This window comes from Pavona decussata, unplaced genomic scaffold, assembly GCF_977016875.1.
Source record: "Pavona decussata unplaced genomic scaffold, jaPavDecu1.1 SCAFFOLD_19, whole genome shotgun sequence".
Lineage (NCBI taxonomy): Eukaryota > Metazoa > Cnidaria > Anthozoa > Scleractinia > Agariciidae > Pavona > Pavona decussata.
In genome coordinates, this window is record NW_028145442.1 from 732,983 (window position 1) to 760,515 (window position 27,533).

Consider the following 27,533-nt stretch of genomic DNA (forward strand, 5'->3'; position numbering starts at 1 on the left):
CGCACGTGTTAAGTTTCGAACTGGTGGGAGCTATTGAAAGTGTATGGATGAGAAAACAAACCCGCGATTACTAGCCACGCAGAAAATTCAAAATTATAAATGCACGGAAAAGACAACTAACCTCCAGGCTATATCTTTCGGGTAATTAAAAATCTGACCTATTGTAGTTTAATACACTGTAGTAAGCCACTCGACCGTCTAAGCATATAAAGCTACGGACAGATAAATCCAACGACAAAACGTTATTTGTTTGTTCAGTATCTTTCAAAAGACTGTTTAGATCGATGATGAAACGAAGACAACACTTACATTGTATCGCCATACAAGAGAGAAAATCAATGGAACTAAAACTCACTGAAATCGCGCTCAATCGTTCCAAAAACCATATAGGAGAAAGGACAACAGACAGGGGAGTTCAGGTAGGGATATTTTTTATTGAAAATCCTTTGGTGTTTTTAAATTAAACAGATCGAAACTGTTTTCTTTTGTCGTACACCATTTCCTTTTTCGTATAGACCATGCTTAGTATCTACATTTTTCGGAAAAAAAAAAAAAATCGTATACATACCATCCTTCGTTGGGGAAGAAGGGGGGAGGTGGGGGGGGGGGGGGGGGTCCGATTTCATTTGGGAGCCCTTCCAGAGCGCGCTTTCGAAAATAACGAAGTATTTTGCTTTTTGTATTTTTATATTAGTAAAAAAAAAATACGAAATATTTTGCTTTTCGTATTTTTATAGTAGTACAACTCCGATTCCAACTCGAACCTCAACTCGAAGTCCAACTCGAAGTCCAACTCGAAGTCTAACTCGAAGTCCAACTCGAACTCGAACTCGACTCCAAACTCGATGATTCGGGATTCCGATCCCCAGCCCAACAAACGTTGCTTAAATTAAGTTTATGTTATGTAAAGAAATGTTTAAGAGACGGCCTGTTTTATGGATAGGAGAAGTTGTGTAATGAATTATTTACATAAAATTTCTTCCGGCACTCATATTATACATAGATCCCAGGTTTGCCAAGAAAAAAATGATTTCAAATCACTCAACGAGTACTTTTTCCTTATTTGTAAATAAACAATCCATCACTTCCAATTATTTATAAATAATGGAAAAAACAGCATGAATTTGGTCTGGCGCTCCATAGTCAATCATGTGAAAATTTATGATAGATCAATAGATAGATAAAACCTTTATTAAACTAAAGTGTCAATCATTCTAGCGTTTACACACTTTTGAGTGGTATTAAACACTACATTGCTATTTCTGGAGTTCAACGAGTCAACACTGAGTTGTCAACGTTCTGCGTCAGGAGAAAAGAACGCAGTGATCATGACAGAGACGCAACATTCTCCTTGGAGCGTTCGCAAGATATTGATTTTAGTCTGTTTATTCCTTGTCTATTTTGTTGTGTTCGCAGCATATTCGGTTTACACACCATTTTTCCCAAGCGAGGTAAGCATGGCCTATAAATATGTATGGTAGTAAATCGATTCACTCGTATCGTTTTCTTTACAGCGGTTACCAATAACACGCGACCTACGGCATTCAAAAGAGTCGGATAAAGTTGCGTTTTGGTGGACGTCAATCAAACAAAAGCCGTTGAAATTATTTTGAATTCTGACAAGATTGCAAGGTAAACCGGCAAGAAACTAACAATTTTACCTCGCTAAGAGAAGGTAGACTTTATTTAAATTGATTCTCGAGCCAGATCAAGCGCAAATAAAAGGTATTTTTGAATCAAAAATTTCAATTTTCACTGCACGTGATAATTTACTCACTTGCACGCATCGCTGATTTATTATCAGGTGTAGCGATTTCAAATGTTTCATAAAAAAACTGCTTCGTCTAAACGATGCCCATTTTTTTTAGATAATCTGGCTTGGAAATCAACTTTCATAAAGTTTACCATCTGTCAGCGGATAAAACTGTCAATTTCTTGGTTCTGTTGCCTTGAAATGGTCTCAGAATTCAAAATAATTTCAACGGCTTCTCTATGATTGACGTCCACCAAAACGCGACTTTATCGGAGTCTTTTGAAGGCGATAGGTCGCGTGTTATTGGTAACCGCTGTAAATTACTTTAATCACTCGCGTATACACAACTAGTTTCGACTAGTTTCGACACGCAACTTCGTCTAGTTAAACAACTCTCGTATCTGGACGTGAACTAAAATTCGAATTCAATTTCACCACGGCAATTTCAACTTCGCTCACGGCAATTTTTATTTCACTAGGGCAATTTCACTTCCTTCACAACAATTTCATTTTTTTAGTTTAAAATTTCATTGCGGCAATTTCAAGTGCCTTCACGGCAAATTCAATTTCACCACGGCAATTTCAACCTCGCTCACGGCAATTTTTATTTCACTAGGGAAATTTCACTCCCTTCACAACAATTTAATTTTTTTTAGTTTCGACTAGTAACTTTGTATAGTTCAACAATTGGTAATCTCGTATGTCGATGCGAACTAAAATTCAAAGTCCAAAATATAGGATGTTCTACATGTCAATCTCTCATGTGATCACTCATGTAAAACAGCGTCTCTTTTCACTTATGTAAACAAGTTCAATGTTAAATAGGCTATTATCAAGTGGAAGCGTGAGTGAATGTTTTTAGCAAGTCTTAACTTGTTCATATAATCAACAATGATTTAGATAAACGTATACATGTACAGGCAAAAACGAAGGAGTGGACCAGTAGATATCATGGGGGGGGGGGGGGGGTTGACAATTCCCCCCCCCCCCCAAAAAAAAAAAAAAAAAAAAATCCTGCAAAGGAAAATTGCCAAAAAAGAAATTCCTGCAAGCAGTTTACCATCCAAAAAAAATTCCTGCAAGTAAACTGAACCAAAGTACGGTATCAAAACACAACGTCAATTACAAGCAGTTTTACTGTACATATCAAAAATTTAAAACATGTTTGAGGCTGGGCACGATGGTTGATAATTAGTATTGTTACGAAAGGTAATAATTGTTTGGGGGTATTGTCTTTTTGCTTCAATGCCGATGACCTTTCTGTAAATTTGACATCTGATAAAATTTTTTCAATCAGATTATTTGGGTAGCCTCCAACAAGGAGTCGTGATTTAACTAATGACGAGTATAAGATCAAATGAAACTGTCTACACGTAATGACGAGTATAAGATCAAATGAAACTGACTACACGTAATGACGAGTACAAGATCAAATGAAACTGACTACACGTAATGACGAGTATAAGATCAAATGAAACTAAAAATTTTTCCTTATAAACTGTTCGCTTTTCCAAAATGTGAAAATTCCTAAGAGATTGACAGCAGCGGAAGGAATGATTCAATTACACAACTTGACTAAATCTTTGTCATCTCCTTAGACATCTGTCTATTAATTGTTTAGATGTTATGTCCCTTGCTAAAATACAGAATATAACATTACGCTTAGGATATTGATCCAGTAACGTTACGATAAGAAAAATCGTTTTTACAGGTCAGTGTAAACGTCATAAACTTAAACAGTACTAATCCATAAGGTTTATATCTCCGTGTTTCATTTTACAACGGAGGTTCCAGCCTTTTTTCAGGGATATAACTGTTCATTTGAGTGCGTTAGACACCTTATACTGTAGAGATTCAGCTATGGTGGACCCTTTCCAGAGTTGTTTCAGTGGCCGACTTATTTCGTTTTATTACAAACAATAACCAAAGACTATACGAGTGCGTTCAACTCCTCAAATTTTATACATTCGTCTTTGGTGGACCCAACTGGACAGATTTCATGTAATGTTATAATCTAAAATGATCATCTTCACGCAATATCAGTTTAATGTTTCTTCTCCAAATTAACAACTGCAGTTCTGCCGAAGTTAGCGTAGCCTTGTGCACAGAGCTTCCCGCTTACCGCGAATTGCGTTAAATGAACGTATAATCAGTGCAAGGAATTTAGAAGTTCTTGGCCGTAAACCAAAATAACTCTATCGAAGAGCTAGAGTTGTATGTTGGAAGAGATTTTCCGTTTCATCTCGCGTGATCTGGTTATGATCTAGCTTGATTGACGTGTACTTTCATATTGCTGATTCTGGTTGGATAATGCTACAGGAAGGAAATTCCCTTTTTAAATTTGGCGCGCTGCAAGTGATAAAAGTCGCTTGCGCCAGGTTACTCAATGAGAAGCGAACGAGCGACTTTGAGAAAGTCTAGAGAAACGAGCGTAGTGATCATGACAGAGACACAACATTCTCCTTGGAGCGTTCGCAAGATATTGATGTTAGTCTGTTTATTCCTTGTCTATTTTGTTGTGTTCGCAGCATATTCGGTTTACACACCATTTTTCCCAAGCGAGGTGAGCATGACCTTCATGAGTATTATTCATTTAACGGAGACCTTAAAAAATATAGACTGCGAAATACGGATTGTGGACTACGGACTGGGTATCAAACACAAGTTCACATGGCTTGGTCTTAGCACTGGCATACACTGCAGAGTCAATTCTCTGATCCATTATTATGTTTTGTCCTTAGTGCTAGCGGCGCATGTTTTGATCGAGCGACAACCGGTTGTCTGGGGTGGGTGACCATCACGAGAAAAAAAAAAAAAAAAAAAAAAACCGGCCGTTTCATTACGGTGGCCCAAAAGTGTCACAGAAATTTCAATTTAACCACGGCAATTTTAATTTCAACTTCGCTAAACTCAATTTTATCACGGCAATTTTAAAATTTCACTGTGGCAATTTCAACTTCGCTCACGGCAAATTTAATTTCATCACTGCAGCAATTTCAACTTCGCTCACGGCCATTTCAATTTCATGACGGCTTTTTTCTTAATCTTTCTAACAACCCGAAATAGCCGCTCTTATCAGGGGCACCCAATGGGAGTTTTCTCTCAGATCCTGTGAAACGCTATTTTAGGCTATCTGGAGTGCCTTTAAAGCTCTGTAGATTCATTTGAAGCTGCGCTATAATATTTTAATCTGTTCGGTTATTCTAGGGGAGCTTGAGTCTTTTCGAAATTACTAGGGCATTTTTGTCCATTTCCCAAAAAACGTAGGTCTTATTTCCTTTCCGAAAATCTTAGCTGACCTTTTTTCGGTACTTTTATCAATCCGAAAACACCAGTCCTTAAATTTCCCATATCACGAAAGTTCGAGGCGAAAATTATTTTTAGAAAATTGTAGGGGATTAATGGACTTCCGAACAGATAATTTACCTAAACGATCCGTTGGGTGCCCCTGTCCTATTCTAGAGGGTTGTCCACATTATGCTTAGGTTGCGTTCGATTGACCGTATTCCAGAATAAGAATAAGCGGAATAGCTGTTACATTTCTCTCTTTAAGTACATTTGGGAAGGCATTTCTGCAAACTTTCGATGACACATTATAACAATAATCTTTATTGAGGAAACTTTTTCACAAAGTGTGGCTTTCGAAAAGGACCTCAAAGATTAAGAGTAAAATGTATACATAAAATTAAAAGAAAACAAAGAAAGATATATAAATAAATACATATTTATCTATTGATTGATTTATTTGTTCACCACGACACACATTCATAGAAAGTTACAGTGAATAATAGACTAAGATCTCACATAAGTTTACAGTGAATAATAATAGTAGAAGAAGTAAATTATATAAATAAATTATATTAAGAAATTAAAAATATGTCGCTTGAATGTATTGACATGATAATTTAAGAGCCGTTTCGTCAGCTCCAGTAACTCCTAAAACCTCCTATCAAGGATTTCTTGTCATCGTATTTATATATATCGTATGTATTCCGGAATAGGGTAAATCGAACGCACCCTTTATGTCTCACACTGTTATGTTATACCTCTTACTAACCGAGTTCGAGCTCCTTGCTGTACGAACCGAGTTTTCCTATTGATTTATGGCTCACTCCATACAAGCCCGAAGCGCGCGGGCCATAAATCAAAGGGAAAATGCGAGGATCCGCAACTCACAGTACGGACCGAAAAAACGAAGTTAGTAAGATTTTTATTATATCTCTGGGGTGAATCAGGCGGCAGAAAAGGAACAACTTTCAAATTTAACGGGCCGTCAGTAAACTATGGTCCGCAAAATTGAACAATGGCACCGTGCGTATAAACAGAGGGATATAATAAAATTCTTTTTAAAACGGCGATGACCGATGTTTGTTAGACAAAGACGTTTGCTAATGAATCACTGTTAAGCAGAGTGAAGTGGTTAAATATTGTTTGAATGAAAATAAAACTTCTGTTTTCCTTTATTGAAAAGTAGGCCATGATTTACCAATCTCTGGAATCCAGAATCCTTCGCTTTGGAATCTGGAATCCAGAACTAGGAATCCGGAATCCAACCAAATGGAATCCAGATTCCAGTTTGTGAAAATTTCTCCATTTAAAGGATCAGTAAGATATGACATTAAAGAAGACTACCTAATAACCGGTTAAGATATTTTGACATCTAGCTAATCGCTACTCCTTAATTAACTCTTCTCAAGCGAGCTGCGGGAATAATTTCGGAGCAAACCTTGAAGTGGCCATCCCTTCAATGCCGCAGAGAATACCAAAAGTACATACAGGTCTATAAGTGTATCAATGGCTTGGCTCCAGCTTACCTCCTTGATAACTTCCACTTCCAACCTCGTTCCCAGGGCGAGGTTGTTCCACTCCTCAGAGCAGATCCATAACTACAACACTAGGAACAAAGACCTTATTCGCCTGCCTCTTGCCAAGACTACTAAATTTCAAACATCTTTTAAGGACAATGCCGCCAAATCCTGGAACACTCTTCCTCGTAACTTACGTCATGATCAGTCTCTCACTAGTTTTAAAATGAGAGTCAAGGAACATCTAAATCACCTTAGTTAACTTCTGACCTTCGAACGGCTTTGAATGATTTTTTGCTTTCATTTCTATACTTTATTATTTATTCTTATTATTTTATACAGATCTCCATTCAAACCAGCTACGCTGAACTGGAATTTCTGTATAAATAATGTATATAAATAAATAAATAAATAAATAAATAAATAAATAAATAAATAAATAAATAAATAAATAAATAAATAAATAAATAAATAAATAAATAAATAAATAAATAAATAAATAAATAAATAAATAAATATACTCTTCTGGTGTCTTAAAACTCAGCCTGGGTTCGCAAGTGTAATGGCGGCGAGTACACCAGGCATAGCCAATCGAACGATCGGTATTCGAACTCAGTCCATCGACTGTTCGATTGTGTTGCTTAATCGAACGCAATGAAACAAGGAAAAACTTCTATGAGTTCGATTGCCCAACTATGCAATCGAACTAATCGAACCTAATCCAAAGGATTGAGTTTGAAAATCATACTCAGTCAAGTTTTTCCGGTGAACTGAGTTCGATGGAGTTTGGAAATCGAACTGAATCGTCGAGAGCTTGCCAGTAAACTTAGCAATTAAGTGTTGGGGCAATCGAACGTTGTATGGCGTTTGATTGCCAAGAATTTTTATGAGTTCGACCGCGTTTGATTATACCCTGCGAAGAATGGTTTCTCCAGCGGACGTTACGCCACGAACGGCAGAACTCAATCGGATTCGATCCTAGGATTGAAATCGATTGAGTTCGACTGCATTACGTTCGATCGGCTGGGTAAAAAGAAAAAAACAAACAAAACAAAACAAAAGAAGAACAGTTTGGGTTCTGATTTACGATAAATTCTGGCCAAAGTTCGAGCTAGAACTTGAGCATGGCGTATTGAATCGACGAAGTGAAAAGTTCGTTATGTTACATGTAAATAAGAACGACTGAGATATGAATTGCATGCATAATTGCGTTGTTTCGGGTTATTAAAGCTGGTTAAAGACGCCACATCTGCGTTCTTTTGTCCAAGCGCGGATACAAGCGTCTGAAAGGTATTATTCAATTACAAAACTTGATTAATTAAAAACTTTGTGGTGTGCTTATAAATTGAAATCTTCCTTATACTACATGTATAATTTACATTTTGATATATGTAATTAATTAATATTGTATGGCCGTTGTAAAGATGTAGCGTATTTGGCTAAAGTACACTCGTTGTAAAATGTAACCGATTATGCTGAATGTTGGGCCAGTAACTTACGGTTGGGTATGCATGTGATTAAAATAATTATTATGATTTGTTTGACTGTTTACTTATTTGTTCACTCACTCAGATTTTGCTTGGTACATGGAAAGCTAATTTGTTATTTGTTTAACCCTAAAGGCAAAAGACAAAGGTGTGTCTGACACTGTTGTGGGATTAATCTTTGGAACTTACCCATTTGTGGTGTTTGCCTTTTCTCCAATTTGTGGAGCTCTTGTAAGTTAATTTGTGGCTTTACGTTACAATTGTAGGGCTCAATGTATAACTGAGACTTTAGAGTTTATCTTAGGTCGTCTTCCATTATGCTGGAGTTTTTGCATATAGCCTTCAATTACTTCAGGGTAAAATTTGCAATAAGACCGTTTCACTTTTTTGTGCACTGTTTACAGTAAAAACCCAGGAGTAAATTGCCATTGGCATAAACTGTTAAGATTACGGGCAAGTTTTCCACTTTCATCACAAAACCGGCGAAAATTAACTGTTAAGGACGGTGCCTACTATTGTTACTGCGCATACGTTCTGCGCATCTCGAGATACTCGGGTTTCCTATGGGTGGTGCCCTCTAACACAGGGATAATTTTGCGCGGTTTAAAAGTATGCGGAGAAAGCAGAACTTAGCAAGTGCTTTTGTTATCTCAAAAGAAAATTAGGGGTAACCATGCATTTTTCAGAGATAATTAAGCTTCAATTTAGAAAAAAAATCCCATACATTGCTTTATATTTTGGCGCTTTTTAGAGATATTACTGTTTAATTATCCCTGAAGAATACGTGGTTACCCCCAATTTTCTTTTTGGATTCCAAGAGGCCTTGCTAAGATCTGTTTTTCCCGCATAGTCATAAGCCGCACAAAAATACTTCGGTATTAGTAGGCACCGTCCTTAAGATTAACGTAAAATGTAATAATTTACCCAGCCGTGAATGTAATACATTTTAACGCTAAATGTAATAATTTACCCAACCGTTAATGAAATACATTTTAACGCTAAATGTAATAAACGGACAAACCGTAAATGTAATACAACTTAACACTAAATGTAATAACCGTGTCACTCTTGGTATAGGGCAAGGGGTATAGCTGCTGTTCATTCTTAGGGAAGGTACGTTTTTCATTGGGAAGAGGGCTAAGGGAATTTTTCATTTTTTCCCCCCAAAATTCCAAAACTTTCCGGCGTAGCCCCCCTCCACCTGACTCGAAACCCTTCCTTCCCAAACAAAACAAAAACCTGTGACCTTTCCTGATCTTATCCTTTCGTACTTTTTGTCCTTCATTTATTTTCAATCAAATTTTGCATGGTATTTCGGGATGCGTTATTTTAATGTTTTTAGGCTCGGTGGCCACTCCAGGTAATCTCGTTCTGCTACCACAGGAAAGGAATTGACTGTGGGGAATGGGCTTAATTTGTGACGAGTGTCAGAAGTTCGAGAGAGACATTGGCGTTTCTTGTAGTTATTGTGGCTGTCCTTCAGCGAGTCATGATAAACTGACAGCCACAAAAAGCACTCAAACCAGCGAAGACACGAGTAAAGGTCATCAACAAAGGTCAAATATGTGGGGAGACAAAAGTCTTAGTTGGTTTCCAGAGCCATAGGGTGAATACTGACAATCAATTCTCAAACACAATTTTGCCTCGTTTATACCATCCCTTTTGAGAGAACTGCCCTTATATGGGCAGCTTGCACTAAAAGTTTATTCAAGTAAAAACACAAACAAACAAACAAAAAAATAGGCATGAAATTCGTTTGTAGAAGGTTATAGTTAAGAAGCCCTTACCCTACTCAGAGGGTGACACGGTTTTTACATTTAGCGTTAAAATGTATCAATTTTTCGGTTGGGTAAATTATTACATTTACGGTTGGTATTACATTTAGCGGTGATACATGCATGCATAACTGAACATGTTGAATCACCTCAGTTTACATTGTTTTTCCAGGCATGTGTAATTCCAGATACTAAAAGTTATTTTGGATCATTTATATATCTTCTCGCAGATACCAAAATATGGTTCACGATTCGTGCTTTTAACAGGGATTTCTGTCTGTGGAGGATCACTTATCTTGTTTGGGTGAGTCAGAATTTACAATAGTCACATCTATCTAGCGAACTATCTAACTACCAATCTCCCCACATACCCACCCACCTACTTACTCACCCTGTACTGACCTACCGACCTTCTTGTGAACCTGAGGGTTTTTTCCAATAACTGACAACTTATACCCACCGATGCAAATTCGTCTGTCCTACCAAGACAAGTTGCAGCCAAATTATCCAAAGTTTTGTCTTCAGTGATTGTTAACTTTAAGGCAGGTACTTTATTTTTTAATGGTATTAAATATACTTGTTTCTCTGGCTAACTATCCATTTGCCTTAAGTTACAATTTTTTATTTCTTGGCAATTACAGCTTTAGATATAATTTAATTAACTTGAATTTAGCTTTTAATTAGTGTTAGGTGTATTTGAATATCTATACAGATGGTGTACCTTACAAATTTAATTTTTATCTTTTTGGGCAGTTTACGAGCTAATGTGTTATTGAATTTAACAAGAACGACCCCAGACAAAATATTGCCCTGAAGTGAGCATCATGATCAGCCAAAATTCAAACAATTTTTGAGTACAAATACGGTATTTATCTGGCTATCTGGCTGTCCATCTATCCATCTGTTTGTTTACTTTATTTCATATTGTTTTTCAGATTTTGCGGCAAGATTTCAGACCAAACTTTGTTTGTAGTTTTTTGCTTTTTGTTGAGAGCAACCGCTGCCATTGGAGGAGCAGCTTCAGAAACTTCGGCTATGTCCATAATAATAGAGCAGTTTCCAAATAACGTGGCAGCAGTCACCGTATGTACTTTGGACTAATTAGTCAGCTTGACCGGATTTCTTTGTTGTATATACCATGCTCAATTTACCATCCACATGTTTATTAACTGATAAAGGCTAATTTTTCATGGGGACATATATATTATTTTAATGGCCAAGGAATTGGATAGATGCTCGAAACCAGTTGCCCAGTTTCTGCATACACTTCAGATTTTGTACCCTTTTAAGACTGTTCGCATGTACATGTGGCAATTCGTCAAGGAATTTTGTATGGGCCTACCATGAGCTCCGTGCTGAATTCCTTGGTGGAAATTTATAAGCACCAGTCAACAAATAAGTATGGATTGACACTGTGTGTCACAGAAAGTACAATTCTACCTACATGCACCCTATGGAAGGTCATTGCATGGAAAATACAACGGGGAGGGTTTTTGGTGTGGACCTCAATCTGCCTTAATTGGTATTTCAGTTTCGCTTCATAGTTTTCCTTCAAAACTCTGCTTTTTGATACCACCCTCAATCTTAATTATTTTTTTTTCAATCATAATTTTCTGTGGGAAAGTACGAACATATTATAGGAACCACAGTGACTCTTATTTGGTCAGGGCAAGTTAGGGTAATAATTGATAATAATTGATATGCCCTTTGATAACTATAGACCTCTTAATTTAATATGTTGTCTAAGTACTGCCACATAGTCATCATACTCATCATGGGCACCTACCATGGGAGGCTGTTTCTTTCCTTTGTCTTCACTTTCCCTCAACACCTTCTGCGGCTTATAGGTCTTTAACTAAGAAATTGCTGTCCACTTCCTATTTCCACTTTCACTTGTTTACAACCTCGAGGTCCCTAAAGGCGCGGGACACTCTTACTCCAGCCAGTCCAAGTAGTGCTCTCAAGGGTTCCTGCTGTGTATAATGTACTTTCCTGCATTGAAAAGCAATGTGCTTTTGTGTTGGTTAAATTTAATTCTTTTTATTTTTTTTTTAGGGTGCGTCAGAGACATTCTATGGTATTGGTTTTTCTCTTGGTCCAGCATTAGGAGGAATTCTGTACACAGTATGTACAATATTGTTGTGGCTAATTAAATTATTATTATACTCTACATGTTAGAGAGTTTATTAAGTGACTTCCAAGGGGGTTCAGAAAGCTTGCCCTCTTTTTAAAAGTCAGTGGTAATTGCACAGGTTTTTAAACTGACTTCTTATGAGCTTCCTAAGGAATTTTATGAGGACGTTACAAATATAACAAATTAATGTTATTATATACAGCAAAAATAGTTGTTGTTCATGATTCTGTTAGATTCCCCTCGGCAGCTCATCAAGTATACATCAGACAACAAATTGATGAATATTGTTTAAAAGAAAACTGATGCAAAGCAATATTGTAGTACCAGAAAACGATCATTAAATCTGTGTAACCAGCTGCAGCTTTCATTTAATATTATTGTTACTTTGGGCTACCTACAATGATATATGCTCTTTAAATGTAGTCTGTTGCAAATACATTTCTAACAATGAAAATGAAATATCTGTCATTAGGCTGGTGGCTTCAAACTTCCATTCATTGTTATCGGTTCTGCTATGCTTACTGTCCTGGTGCCACTTGCACTGATAATTGAAAAGGACAACGGTTTGTACAAAAAAAATCATTATTATCAATTAAAGTAATATCTCACATTTTAAGACTTTGGTTTTTCCAGTTACCTCAAACCTCATGCATAGTTTATATAATATGGGAGTAGGCAACTTCACACACCCTCCTATGATGAACACCCAAGTGGACTGCCTTGTGGTTATAAGGGAAAACTGCCGATCAACGTTCTAAATTGATTGGAATCAGGTTGTGTTGAAAACGTTGAGTTTGTTTCGCCGACTCTGATATAAGGCTTTTGCGCCGATTCAATTAGCAACAAATTGGCCTTTGTGTAGTCGACTGTGTCATAAAAGTATTAGTGGTCAGATGTCCACATATTTAATGGGCTTGTTTGTAGGGCAAGATGATATGCATGTAATAGTTTTCCAAAGAAAGAGTCAGAGGTGCTTTAATTAATCACCAGGCATTAATTACCATTAATTACCAAAATGTTTCAGGTTCTGACGTGTATGTGTAACTTGATTGATTTCTTACTGTTCATAATTAGAAAACAAAAGTAATGAAGAGTCAGCAGATGAAGAATCAACATCCATTTTCGACGCATTACAAATACCTGCCGTACTTGTTTTGGGTAAGTATAAAATCAATCAATCAATCAATCAATCAATCAATCAATCAATCAATCAATCAATCAATCAATCAATCAATCAATCAATCAATCAATCAATCAATCAATCAATCTAATGTGGTTAGTACGCTTAGCTAAAAAAAGCTAGTTTACAGGTACGCCACGGAAATAAAAATAAAGAAAAATTAAAATTATAAGAGCCTTTTGAAGGCATATAAATTTGAATAAATTAAGGTTAAGAACTAGTTCATATTAAAATATAAGAATTTAACAATGTTGTCACCAAGTAAAATGTCCCAAAGATGTGATCATTAAAAGCAGTTCTGTTTATTCATCTCTGTTCTCACCAGCTTAAGCACGCAAATACAGCTTAGAACTTCACCTTGAACCTGTCAATGACCACTCTGTTAATATTTGTTGTGTTAATAAGGACACTAACTTCGAAACTATGGCCACTAGCACTTCGCCTTTTGTCCATGCCAAAAACACGTGACCGGAAACGATTACCATATATGACACCTTCCCATGGAAAGCAGCTAAACTGCATAAGGAGAATAAACAGTTAAAGCGGTAATCAGTGCATCAATATTTGTTAGAAAATGAAACTCAACGTCAAGAATAGCAAGTTATCCTCTCATTAAGCTTAAAACACATGTTCACGAATCAAGCGTATCACGGGGCTTGACACCTCGGCCACTCCCAGTGGTCTGCAGACACTTCTCTGGGGACAAGTTAAGTGCACTGCCACCTAATTATTGGGTGATTCAAACTTTCTGGGAGAAGGACCTTTTGCGGCTGAAGTAGTGGTTTCCCCGTCACTCTCCAGAGGTGAACTGGACGGAGCTTCTTTCAAGAAATTTCTGCCGTTTCTTCCCAAGGTGGTGCCTGACTCGGTTTTAACAACATAAAATGGAAGAGTGAAAGATGTACTAGTAATAATGGCTGGAATCCAAGAGCCATTTTCTCTTACTCTGACATTTTATTCCGGCTCTAGACTGAAGATCTTCATCAGCGGACTCACCTGACAGATAAACTCGTCGGATAAGGCATCTGGAACAGATATTTTAGGCCCAGGCCGGTATGAAATGTGCTAAAGTATACATCTGAAATCTCAGAAGTAACCTCTGAAGCCTGGGGGAAACCTGGTTGAGATTCAGTTCTTCTTGGTGATTGTTTCCAGTGGCTTATGATCTGGCACTACTTTCACTGGCTGGCCATAGACATACTAGCTGAACTTTGCGTACACGAAGTCTTCCGTCATAAGCTCTTTCTTTTGAGCATAACATCTTTCTGAAGCAGTCAGCGATCGTGATGCATAGGCCACAGGGTGACACTCCTAAATCAAACAAGCCCTAAAATATCTTTTGACAGATCGGCGTCAATCATAACTTCTTTGGGGACATCAAAAAGCTTCAGAACAGGTGCACAAGCTAGCAACCTTTAAATTTCCTGCATGATTTCTCATGCGCAGTTAACCAGTGCCATTTTGTGTCATTCTTCAGGAGGTTCGGGAGCGGCTCAGATACGGCCGATAAGTTGAAAACGAACTTTTCCCTGAGGCTAAGAATACTCTCTGATACTCTCTGGTCTCGTTTTAATCCCTCTGAAGACACCACTTGGCAAACGTACTTAACTTCAGGTTCCCGGAACTGGAACTTGTTGGGGTTGAACCGGCATTGTTTCAAGAGACTTGCTGTAAGAACCCCAACATGCTCAGCATCTTTTTCCCACAAATTATCAAATCATCGAAGACCACATGTACACCCTCAATATCCCCGAACAATTGATCATTGCATTTTTGAAAAACCTCAGGGACGGAACTAATTCCAAACGGGCACCTCAGAAAGCGATATATACCGCCCGAATGGAGAGTTAAAGGTGCAGAGAAATGAGCTTTCCTCGTCTAATGGAATTTGTCAAAAACCATCTTTCTCATCAAGGATGGAAAATATATTATTGCCATTTAATTTTGAAGCGACTTCATCAACTGTTGTGATCTTGTAGTGCTCAGGTTTAATAACTTTGTTCAGGGCCAGAGGTTCCTTTAATTTACCATACAGGCTTAACGGTACCCATATCTCAATATGTTACTCTTGTGGCATACAGCCAAGACATTCAAACACGTCATTGTCGTACAACGCTGTCTCCTTTTAAGGCATAGTTCCTGTTAAGCTGTCAATTTTCTATACAAGCTAAGGCCGAACTGAGTATGTTCTTTTAACCTAAGAATAAGAGCAGATGCCGCATCAACAACTTAAAAAACAAACTGTGAGTTTTTTCCGTCACCGTACAGATGAGCACCCAGAGGGACAACGTTGTGGTTCCCATAAAATGACAATACTTTGTTGGTTTCCTCCAGGATTCCACGCAATCGTAAATTTGATGGGGTATTATGTTGGCTTCAGCACGAGTGTCCAGCTTAAAGCCGATAAGTCCTCAACCAACTTTTATTTTGCTGTACCAGGCCCTCCCATCCACTGTATTAATCTCTTACTCCAATAACAAACAACAACAACAAACGTTCAGTATCCATTAATCTATCACTTCTAGCATTTCGGGCCCAACTGTCTGCTAGAGCTGACGACCTAGAGACTATGAATACCTTTCTGGTGCACAGGATGCACATTTTAGCAAAGTGATTTCTTCCATCACAAACAAAACATGTTTTGCCGAACGCTGGGCACTGTCTGGGGCCATGTTTGAGAAAGCACTTTGAACAATTAAACTGAGGGCCATCGGGTTGAGCCCGTAGACTTCCGTGTTTGGAACCCGTGGAAACAGCTAAAACTTGCTTTTTGGTTGACGGATCTCTTATTTCCTTAAGCTGAGTCTCGTTCACGGCAGTGTGATAGAGCTTTCTCTAGTGTCAACTGGTCTTCATCTATCGTACCAGATGGCTCTGGACTTTTGCATCTCAAATTCCAAACATTAGATGATCACGGAACATTTTATCAGTTGATTCAGTGTACTCACAATTTTTAATCATTCTCTTTGGCTCCGTGACAAATTGATCGACTTTTTCTCCTCTTGTTGGTTCCGATTCCTGAACTTGAATCGTTTAAAGAAAGTGTTCATCCGTGGAGTACAATAATCATGAAATTTCTTCAGCACATCGTCAATCATCTTGTTATCTCCTTATTTTCAAATTGAAAGGTGTTAGACACTTCTAGGCCGTCTTCCCCAATGCAGTGAAGCAAAGTGGCGACTCGGATTTGTTTATCTTTCTTATCCACTTCGGTCGCCTTCAAATACAGCTCAAAACGTTGGCTCTAACGCTTTCAATTTTCACCTATATTTCCTCCCAAACTCAACGGACTTGGCAGCTTGAATTGCTCCATTTTACCATTTACGATTACCACCAACTTGTTACAAAAGTCACTCAATTTAGGGCCAAAACAAAACCTTAATATATAATATCAGTTCAAAATCTGGCCAAAGTGAAGCCCCATTAAACAAGTCCAATCAGTGTTAATGATGACCAAAGTTATATCAAAGTTATATCAAGACAGACAATCTTCGTACAAGTCCTTATTGACAAAATCAAATCAAACGAACCTGGATAACCAAAGACTAATGAAGATTGTCTGCTCAGTTTTCAAGATAATCAGCACTGATTATGCACCGTCATGTACTGTATGACTTAATACAATTAAGAAACAGTCAGTACAACCTAAGGGGCAATAACAACCTAATTTTGCCAACTGACAATTTACGATCATGGAAATACAGGGCAGCGAAACTGTGGAACTCACGACCAAACGAAACAGGAACAACGAACAGCTATCACACTTTTAAAAACAAGATGAAGGACATAGATACAACACAATTGATTTAACCATCGAACAGGCAATCTTTGACTTAACAACTTTTGATGTTTTATATCAAAAGTTATATCGATCTTTCAAAAGAATGCTGATGGTAAACTATAATTTCTAACGAGGCGGTAAATGCCCCTTCCATCACTGCGTTTTTAAACCAGCTTTAATTTATACCTTTGTCTAGTTATATATTTAACTACTTTTTCCGCTGACCGATTTGCAAGAATCATCAATTTCAGATGGAGGCAAATTAATGGTAGATAGAATAATGCTCTCGTTAATTTTGATCAGGAAGATATAAGATCGTGGTGGACTATCTGCCGCTCGCAGTTTGATGCGGCAGCCGTCGTGTTGTTTCTAGTCTTTTTTGATAGTTCTTGTATGCGTTCGCCATGTTTTATGTATTATTTTAAATGTTAGGGGATCACTGTAATTGGCTCTTGCTGTAGTTGCTCCCCTGCATGACTGTCTTCTGTGTACCTCTTTCAAGGCAAAGCTGAATAAATAAATAAATAAATAAATAAATAAATAAATAAATAAGTAAGTAAATAAATAAATAAATAAATAGATAAAGAAATAAATAGCAGTAGCAGCTTTTAATATTTTATATCGTAGCTATTTATTTTATATTTTATTATCTTACGAAATTTATTTTGTGGTGTACCTGAAAACTGGCTGCCACGTGTTGCAACATTGCACACATGGTTTATACTGTATACATGGTAAATAAAGTATTCGTATTGTAAAGTTTTATGGCCGTCAGCAATTCCCAAAAATTTCAATGCACTTGGCAAGTTAATCTGTTATCAAGTTTAACCACAGTTTTTGCACTCAGACAGTTGAGGTGAGGTTGTCTCTAAAACACGAAAAGACAAGTCGGATTCTTATGTGGCACAGCTCTGATTAAAAAACTGAGTACCTGAATAGTCAAAATTCAGAAGATGAAATGGCAGAGATTAAGCCAGTCCACAGTCCATTTCCACAGCTGTCTTTTGCTTTTTGCCATCAGGTCAATGTGTGCTTGGGATCAAGCTGTACCGCAATTAGACAAATCAAAATCCGTAACAATTTACTGCTAGCTACTGTTAGTTACTGCTTAACCCTTATTTGTTCGTAAAAGATTTTGTGTGGTGTAATTTAATACCACACACCCAGGTAGTTGTTTTCAGTCTCTATGTGCTGCAGAGAACTTGCAAATCCAGAAGTTTGATTGGAGATCGAGTTTCATTCAATTAATGTACCCAAATTTTCTCTTTCTTTAAGAGGCAGGTACCTCATATTCTAACTGTTGCAAAAAGTTGGAAAAAAAAAAGAAAAAAAAAAGCCATCTATAGGCGCGAAAAAGGTTTTTGCGCGAATGTCCTTGAACCTATTCAGACTGGTTCAGGCAGATTTTGTCCCACCCGACCGTCCATAACTCCAAGAATATTAAAGCTGTGACAGTGGTACTTGGAGAGTGGGCATAGTCCATCTAAGGATGTTTCCTTTGCGGTCTGCAACAGGGCTTATGTGGTGTCTCGATCTACCATCTTGGATTTCTGCATTTCCTCAAAATGTCCAACAGCCACAAAAATTGAACAAAAAGTAAATGATCTAAAAACATGAACGTTAATTTTTATTCATTGAAAACAGGAATATTTCAATTTCTGTCAAAATTTGGTTGCCATGTGAACATCAAATTCATTGAAGACTAATGTACCACACCAAATTGTTCCCCTTTATTTAATTTTTGAAAAAGTCACCGTGTATGATGGTGTGCAGGTATTAATTTCTCATTATACTGTGGACAGCACCATTTTCAATTTAAAATCAGCAATTAACCATTTCTTAATCATTATTCACTGCAGAAAAAGCTAACATCCTGGCTGGATACAACTCTCATGTAATAAGTAAATATTTTTCTTTCATTGTAACAGCGCTGAGCTTTGTCGTCACTGGGTTTGCCTTTGGATTTATGGAACCTATTTTTGGTCCTCACTTTAAAAAGGTAAGCTAACATTTGAGTGTTCCAAGCCTTCAGATTATGGTGAGCAAAGTAAAGGTAACATGCAAAGAAAACAATAGATTAAAGTAAATGAAGAAATGGGCTGCCCCCACTAAACTACATATTAGTCTTCAGTCTCACTTCCCTTGACCAGTCCATAGACCTTGTCTCAAAGCTGTCCACCTTTCTTTTAATCACCAGAATCTGAACAATTTGAAACAAGTTCTTCATGACTAACTAGGCAATAATTGTTATCATCTTGAGAGTAGTTTTTAAATGAGAACACTTACTTGCATTTGCTTTGGGTTTTAATTTTTGTTTGTTGAACAATGGCACTTGGGTCAATATTCTTTTCAGTGGTCGGCCAGGAGCAAAGCAAAGCGAAGACCCTATTGAAGCTTCCTCTTGTCTGCAGTTCATATTTTTGCTTCAAGTCCTTTTTTGGGTTATAACCGAGTATCATTTTGTGTTTGCTATGTGATTTGGATTTTCTTATCCTTAACCTTATCCTTATCTTAACCTTTCTTACTTAGTCTGGGTTATCTTTTGTCTGCTGCATGGAAGTCAGCCTTGCCATGCTTAAATGTATTCATTTCATCCAGGTGTGCATAAAACGCATAAGGGTTTTTTCTGACAACAACTACCCCAACAAGAATGTCACTTGAAAATTTGAGTTTGCGTTATTTGAACTTCTTTTCATTATTTTGAACTACATTGGAACTAAATTGGTAGGAACGCACTCAAGTTTAAAAAGAAAATGAAAAATTTTATTTTACATTCTCTCGTTTTCCATAAACCTTTGGATTTGGTTATTCATGTTCTTTTTTAGACGGCAAAGAAATGTACCATAATTCATAATGCACGTATAGTGATAACATTGTTTTGCTCATTAAATCCTATTGCTTTGTGTCGTCCACTCCATATAGGCTGTTGAAAGATCAGTCAATGTCACCTCAAACAGCCCTTGTTAGGACCACACTGGGATGACGATAATTAACCTATTTATCATACATGATTTTGGTCACTTTCTGGAAACTGGTGTAGCATAGCGGCGCTGTCTCTTGTTTATGTTTGTTATGCTGAGCAGTGTATTTACTTCCTGCAAACCTTTTTATTTTAGAGATTATTATCTATGTGACCGACATAAACAGACAACATTTAGCTCATCTGCTCATGCATGTATGAACAAACAAAATTTCTTTCTTTTTTCAGCTGGGTCAAAGTCCAACACAAATTGGTCTCATGTTTTTCTTATATTGTGGAGTTTATGCTTTGCTGGCACCAGTGGTTGGCTGTATAGGAGATAAAACGGTGAGAATATATACTAGATTGGTAGACAGTGACAATAATAAAGTTTCAAGATATGAATGGATTTTACTGGACGCCTGTTTTGCAGACTAGATTGGTTGACGGTACTGCCTCTTAGCATTCAAGCACTAGCTAGAAAGAATGAAATTCTGTGGAATTATTCTGTTAGAACGACCACATGTTTAGACAAGAAAATGACTGTATGAATTAAGGCAGCCATAGTATGCTCGGTCGCAGTACTTTTGATTACTCTGGGTTGTAGTTATTGGTGAGAGGGGAGGGGTAGGTGTGGTAATCGTTATGCCAGAATAACGGTGCAGCTGTTCTCCCAGCTGAAATATTAGTAATCATTTATAATATACGGATCCACATTGTTGCCAGGGAATCCATTTTCACGCTCAGACCTGGATGCAGGGGTTTAGAAACGCCTGTTAAGGGCCCATTCGAATTTGGCCCTCTTTGTACATTTTAAAGGGCCTTTTTTCACGAAAAGGAGCCCTAGATATTTCCACTTCTAATAGAAAACGCTAAACGTAACAATGAGTTGGTTGTGTAAAATCAGTAATTTGAAGTGTTGTCAAAAACGTTTTATACGTTGCCATAAGGTAACTTAAATTTGTAGCGTGGTGTTTTCACGTTTGAAGTGCACACTGAGGTTTTTTTTATTATATATCACAATTTTCCCAAAAGTTATTCAGTCGTCGAGTATCTTTTCATTACTTTGTGGTATCTAAGTTAGGCTAATGACGCAGTTCTGAAAATTTTATGTTCCAATAATTTTTATTCATGCTAATCCCGCAACCCGCACTCTGGAAGAAACCCTGTGATGAATGACTCTGCAATGTCAATGTTATTATTTCTTTCTTCTCAGAAATGCTTCAGAGGGATGAGTATATTTGGATTTGCCGCTTTTGGTTCGGGCTATCTGTTGTTGGGGCCTACTCCAGTTCTAACCTTCCTACCTTCAAAGTATGCTATTGATGGTATAAACTAACATTAACGAGCCCACGGAATACAATTATGTGGATTTTAGCATTTTAACAACGCTAAATATAGCCTGGTCTCTGTTGTGCCCTGCTTTCTGGCTGGTTGTAACATTTGTAAATTTTATCCAAATAAGCTCACACTTTGCAGCCTGACAAATCTTTATATGTTAAACAATCCGGTATGTTTTTGTTTTTTAATTTGAACGTTTTTTGGCGAGAAAATGACGAGATGACAACAGAATGCTAAAATAAGTGCTCACTTTTGAGAGAGCATGTTGAGATAAAATGAAGTTTAAAAAAAAAAAACAAAAAAAACAAAAACAACAAAAAAAAAAAAAAAAACCAAAAGCGCAATTAGTTAAAAAGTTATTGAAGCCATAATTTTGAATTTCCCGCCATTTTGTCAGTAGTTTTAAGAAACTTGGCCAATCAAAAAAGTAAGATATTTTTTTGAACCCGGATTGTGCTTTATCAATAAAATCATGAATTTTTTGTCCGTAGGTTGAAAATAACATTTTGTCTTGTACATGTCTTTCGTGTTCCCAAATGCCCGTTTACATGTTTCTGTGAAAGATTACAAATACAGTCGAGTTTTCGTATAAAGTTCGAACGCAGAGGTTGCCCCAAATAGGGGTTGTACATGTCAGGGATTTGTGATCAGTGGTTAATTAAATCACTTATTTTGATCTTCTTTTGAATTATGCAGTGTAGTGTGGTTAGCATATATCGCGCTGTCTGTTTGTGGTTTTGGTGGAGGATTTGCATTTGTGCCAATAATGCCAGACTTAATTAGATCAGCTAGGTAAGAGAAAATTGACAAATAACTTGAAAATGCACACCTCTTTTACCTTGCTACCGTCATCTTGCAGGAAAACCACGAAATAAACATTAGAGAAGATGGGAGATGAGAGAGACCATTGTGCCTGATAAACTTATCAGCCATGAGAAGATTTGAGCACGAATGGAAACTTAATGCAGTTACTAGCGATACATCGTTCTTTCTGGAATGAAATGGTTTAAACTAAAAGGCAGAGTTTGAACCTCATGGGTCATGTACCGTATTTCCATGATATATACTGGTTTAATTTTCCGAAAGGCTTGTAAAATATTTTGGTTAAGTCTTCCTCACTCGGCATCTCCGGGGGGAGGGCTGTGGTACTCCCATATAAAACCTAAATAGATATATGCAGCCCCAAAGGGTATGGTTTTTGAGCCATTTTGGTCTGAAAATGAGAATAGATTTAAATCGTTTGGGTCTGAAAGTCTGAAAATGGATTTTACAAGAATGGGTATGGACTCTAGAGACCATGTCTGAAAATGGGTACGTACGAATTTTAGACGCCAGGTCTGAAAAAGGGTTACGGAAAATTACATATTTTGGTCTGAAATTTTAGCTGTACAACGGGGAATTTGACTTATCCGCAAAAATGTTTGTTTCACAGTACTTGTTCAGCTTAAGTTTTAATATTGAGGCTCGGGCGACGCGCTTCCAATTGAAACGCTGGGAAGCTGGAGGAGAAGTGGAAGAAACTTTACATTGTCTGCTCTGCATAATATCCCTTCTGATACAGTGTTGCTTATTGTTTGTAGGGTGAATGGAATGCCCGACAACTCGTCCACAAATGGAGTCCTTTCAAGTATTTTTCCCACCATGTATTACTTAGGGTATGTTTTTCACTCTTTTTGTTTTTATTTGGCCTTTTTCTTCTTTTCATTATTGCCTTTCGTAAGTTTATTTGGTTTTATCAACAGCGTTGATAAGTCAATTTGGCCGCCTAATGAAACACTCTTTTTTTGATAAGTTCTCAAACCATTTATAATTTTTGGAGAAATTCAAAGCAAAAGTTGATCAACTGTTATGATAATTAAACACAAGCACGCACTTTAAAGGGAACCTTGGCCTGGCCAAGCCGCCAGTCATTTCATTTTAGACACTGAGATCTGAAAATCGCAGCGTCCGTGCGGCAAGATATAATAGAATATTGACAGAATAATTTTGAAATTCGTATGCGTATTTGCCTCGAGGCATTTGCTAATTTGTTTTTGCGGCTCAATTACAATATATTTTGTCCAAAATATTCTTTCAACAGCTAAGGATATTTTTTCAAGACATATTTGGCTTTATTTTTTGAAATTCCACAACGTTTACTTCATACTTATAACTTGCTCACTATGTCCGTCATCCTTGATGTGATGTTGAAGCGGTGGCTGTGTGACAAAGGTGTGAAGAGCCAACCCTTTTATAGTGCGGGTCCCTGTTTAAGATCACGTTTGTAAGCCTCCTTCACGGCAGTGAGTTTCTTTCTTTTCTCTCCATGAATTATTATGGATTTGAGAACATTCCTTTTTAGTAGCTGAGTTGACAATGCAAGTGCAACACTTTTTTCCCGATTTGTTTGTTACAGGGTAACTATTGGTCCAACCCTTGCTGGAATTTCTTCTGAACACCTTGGTTTTGAGTGGGCGACGAGTGTAAGTACCTTAAGCGGAAAATTTTTAAATAACTGGTTTCAGATGTGCGGCGTTCGTTTTTTTACAATCAGTTTCAAAAACATTACCATAACATAAACATAAACAAGGAACAAAAGCGGAGACTTGTGAACAAAACCCCAAGAGGATTGTAAAAAGCTCGCATACCTAATCTAGGAACAGACTTTTACTTGACAATTTTATTTATTTATTTGTCCCTCGTTCTTTTCTTCTCTATCTCTTGTCTTAGTCACAGGAGACTTAAGACCAAAGTAACCAAGGTTCAACCACACTGTCTTGGATGAATGTTATCAGTTTTTCTTCTTAATCGTTCTCCGATATCCCAATGTTTGAAGGATCGTTAGACGCTTATCTTGATGCATTTCATCAGGATCAGTTATGCAATGCCTGCTATCACACTTGTCGGCGGTTTCACATGCAAACAAAGCAGCCTGATCATTCTGCATTGTTTTGACCCTATCGCCTCGTTTCCATGCCTTTTTACACTAAAGAATATTTGACCGCTGGCTCACTTGTAAGAACAGTTAGTGATGGAGGCAGGTTATTCTTTCTTCCAATTTGTACCCAGACAGAATATTTTTAACATGTTAACCCATTTTACAATCCGTTTCGCTTTTTAATTTCGTAGATCGCAGGTTTCTTCATCTTCGGTCATGTAAGTACACCGCTATACCGTTACTTTTCAACAAAATGAGCATACCGACAACTCGAGAGAGCACATGCGCACGATTACATACTTATGCAGTTATGCACGTTTTCCCCTGCTTTACATTCCAAGATAGGCAATGTTGAAGCATCGTTGCCGCGCTTCGCACCAGTTGTATCCGTTTTACTTCAAGTACTAGGTTTGTTGTGATTGACCAGATGTTACAATCATCATTCACGGCAGTTACAGTGTACAAGGAAGGCGCTTTTCCGTTGGCCGGTTAGAAAACATAAGATAACAGCCAGTTTTTGTTGCATCTATACTGATTAGTTATGAGGGATTGTGTCCGCTATTTTTAGTGTCACTTTGAAAAGCTAAAGGAGATATTTGAAACATAAGAAACCATTAAATAGTGGATCCGTTTTTTTATATTACTTTACCAGTTTTTCTGAAATTATAAATAAGAGCCTTTGGTGACGGATTGCTGGGATGGAAATGGATTCCAACTAAAAATAGATGTATAATACCTTTCCAAGTTCGTTCAGTGCGTTTGTTGGAAAAGTCGCTTTGAACTGGGTTAATGCTTTAGGGCCGTTTACATACGACGTTTCTGTTATTTTAAAGGGAATTACTAGGTGCGATTTCAATTCAAGTTTTCTGCGTGTACCACAGCTGATTTTCGCAATTTGATTGCGACTTTATAATGTTAGTGCTAAGGAAACTTGCTCACATGACATTCGCTCTGGTTCTTCACTTTGTGGAATTATTTTAATTGTCTATTTGTTGTTTCAGGTAATGCTGCTATCATTATTTACCTTGTATGAACGAGTGCTTCAAAGGTTAGTGAACACAAAGTTATACTACGAAGACGGTTTACTGGGGTGATATGATGGATCAGAGAATTAACTCTCAAGTGTATGTTAAAGTGCTAAAGTGCACTATGAAATTCCTACTGACATCTACATCTTCAAGGATAATTTGCAACGGGGTAAACCCATCACCAAAAATATAATAAGAAAGAAAAAAGAAATAAAAAAACTAACTAAAATCACTGTGTAAACTCACTAAATCACTGTCGGGATAAATAAGAAGTGAGATGGGTCTTGAATACCTCAACGCTTGGTTGGACTTCAGCTGGAAGTGAGTTCCACTCTGCTGCTAATTGTGTGAATCTCTTGGGATGGTATTGTCTAATTATTTTCTGCTTTGGTATAACATATTCAGGAATATGAAGGGCTCTCTTCCCATTAACAGCTCTATAGAACATGATAAGCATGGTTTCCTTCAGACGCTGTTCCAGGGTGGGCCACTGTAGCTCGTTTAATAGACGGGTCGCAGACCCTGGTGTGCGGTCATAACAATGTTTAACAAAACAAGCGGCTCTTTGTTGCACTATTTCGATGCCATTAATTTGCTTTTGTGTATGTAGCTCCTTCTGACAAATCCCAGGGAGCGGTTAGCCTTGCTGATAGTGCTAGTGACATGAGTGTTCCACTTGAGGTCCTTAGACAGTCTCAATCCTAGATATTTATGGTGTTGCACTGGCACAAGTAGGAAACCATTGATTGTATATGGGTAACTTATCGGCTGATGTGAACACGACACTGTTAGAATGGTGCACTTATCTTCATTAAACGTCATCTGCCAATCAACTGCCAGCCGCCCAACTCACTAGGGTCATTTTGTAAGGCCTAGGCATCTTGAATATTGTCAACCACTCCGTAAAGAACACTGTCATCTGCGAAAAGTCTCAAATTTCCATTGACACGATCGCCTATGTCATTAACTAATGTTCCAAGAACTCTCCCTTGGGAAACACCAGACTCGACTTTCACAGCTGATGAATACTGGTGCCTTTCCGTAAGCCAGAATTCAACTATTGGTTGAGATTGCCGCTGATATCATAGTTGCGCAATTTCATCAGGAGTCTCTGGTGAAGCACAGAATCAAATGCTTTCGAAAAATCGAGTAATAGCCCATCAGTGTGGAAGCCCAGGCATAAGTTTCTCGCTATATGCTCAACGATTGATATTAGTTGAGTTTCGCACGAACAACCTTTCCGAAAGCCATGTTGGAAGTTGGCCAGTATTCCGTTATCATCTAAATGGGCGATCTCCCATTTCTTTACTAGGTCTAACCATCAGTAAGAATTTCACGGGTTCACTATGCACTTTAGCATACACTACAGAGTTAATTCTCAGATCCATCTTTTTTCCCTAATTGACAGTTATTTATACTAGTCAGCAGTTAGGCTGCAAGAACACTTCTCTTGTGGGTGGCTCTCGGGCCTGCCTTTATTTTTACCGTAAATTTCTTACGTCATGAGCTAAAGAGGAAATAAACTATTTCTCCCAACAGCCTTGTCATCGCCCATCATCCTTTTATCTTTGTAGGGACAATATTGATTCAAATTTCCTTGACGAAGAAATAAAGCCGCTGGTGCATGATGGTGAAAAGTCACAGCAAACCTATCCATGAGGAATTTTTTTGTCAGACATCCAAGGTACGCCCGTATACAGCACCGCTGCACAGGAACGTTACCTTTCCGTGCTCCTTGCTTGTTATTGTTATTAAGCTGTAAGACTTGAAGAAAACCACAGGATAACCAAGCAAGCTTCGAAATGTAAAGGAAGGTAAAAGACAACCAAGCTGCCTTCGTGGCCTTTGAGACGCAACAGGACAACCAAGCAGCCTTCATGGCCTAAGGGGCGCAACAGGACAACAAAGCAAGCTTTACTGCTTGTAGCTTCGAAGCCAGAAGAAAATCAAGCAGCACTTTTAGTGAATTTAACAAACCATGCTATGAGACAAACAAAAAAGAAAAAAAAAAACAAACAAACCAAAAAAAAAAAAAGGATTGACTCATAACAAATTAACGTATTTTTTGCAAACGTTCAAAGGGTTAACAGTTTGTGAGAACTTTTCTCAATTAACTATAGTAAAATAATAAAATTATTTTCATAGTTATGTTTTAAAACGTATTTCTTTCTTCCTCATACATGGAACAACGTCACCATTGCTCACTTAAGCCGCACCGTGTATTGATACTCCGATCCATCCCCCAACTCTTACAAAGTAGAAATTATGTAATTACTTTCAAATTACAGGGTTGCATTTCAAGATATGCTACTTGCCATGGCGACAAATGCCTGTTGGCGTGTTGTTTGTGGTACTCCTTTCGGATTCGCTGTC

The 27,533-nt window shown here is 37.6% G+C and overlaps 1 protein-coding gene across 3 annotated transcripts; it reads left to right on the plus strand.

Annotated features, from left to right (window-relative positions):
• The first annotated feature begins 1,282 nt into the window (after positions 1–1,282).
• On the plus strand, positions 1,283–27,306 carry LOC146486912 (MFS-type transporter SLC18B1-like). 3 transcript variants are annotated; one of them, XM_085090501.1, is made up of 16 exons: positions 1,283–1,451; positions 8,181–8,276; positions 10,051–10,124; positions 10,756–10,903; positions 11,876–11,944; positions 12,427–12,517; positions 13,029–13,112; positions 18,844–18,914; positions 20,124–20,222; positions 21,091–21,188; positions 21,912–22,007; positions 22,796–22,870; positions 23,611–23,677; positions 24,324–24,350; positions 25,134–25,180; positions 26,735–27,306. In XM_085090501.1, the coding sequence occupies exons 1-16, from the start codon at positions 1,329–1,331 to the stop codon at positions 26,817–26,819; spliced, it is 1,350 nt and encodes a 449-aa protein (XP_084946627.1). In that variant the 5' UTR covers positions 1,283–1,328; the 3' UTR covers positions 26,820–27,306. The 3 variants fall into 3 exon arrangements, with proteins under 3 accessions (XP_084946627.1, XP_084946622.1, XP_084946633.1); XM_085090496.1 differs by lacking the exon at positions 1,283–1,451 and adding an exon at positions 3,374–4,316; XM_085090507.1 differs by lacking the exon at positions 1,283–1,451 and adding an exon at positions 5,602–5,950.
• The last annotated feature ends 227 nt before the right edge of the window (positions 27,307–27,533 follow it).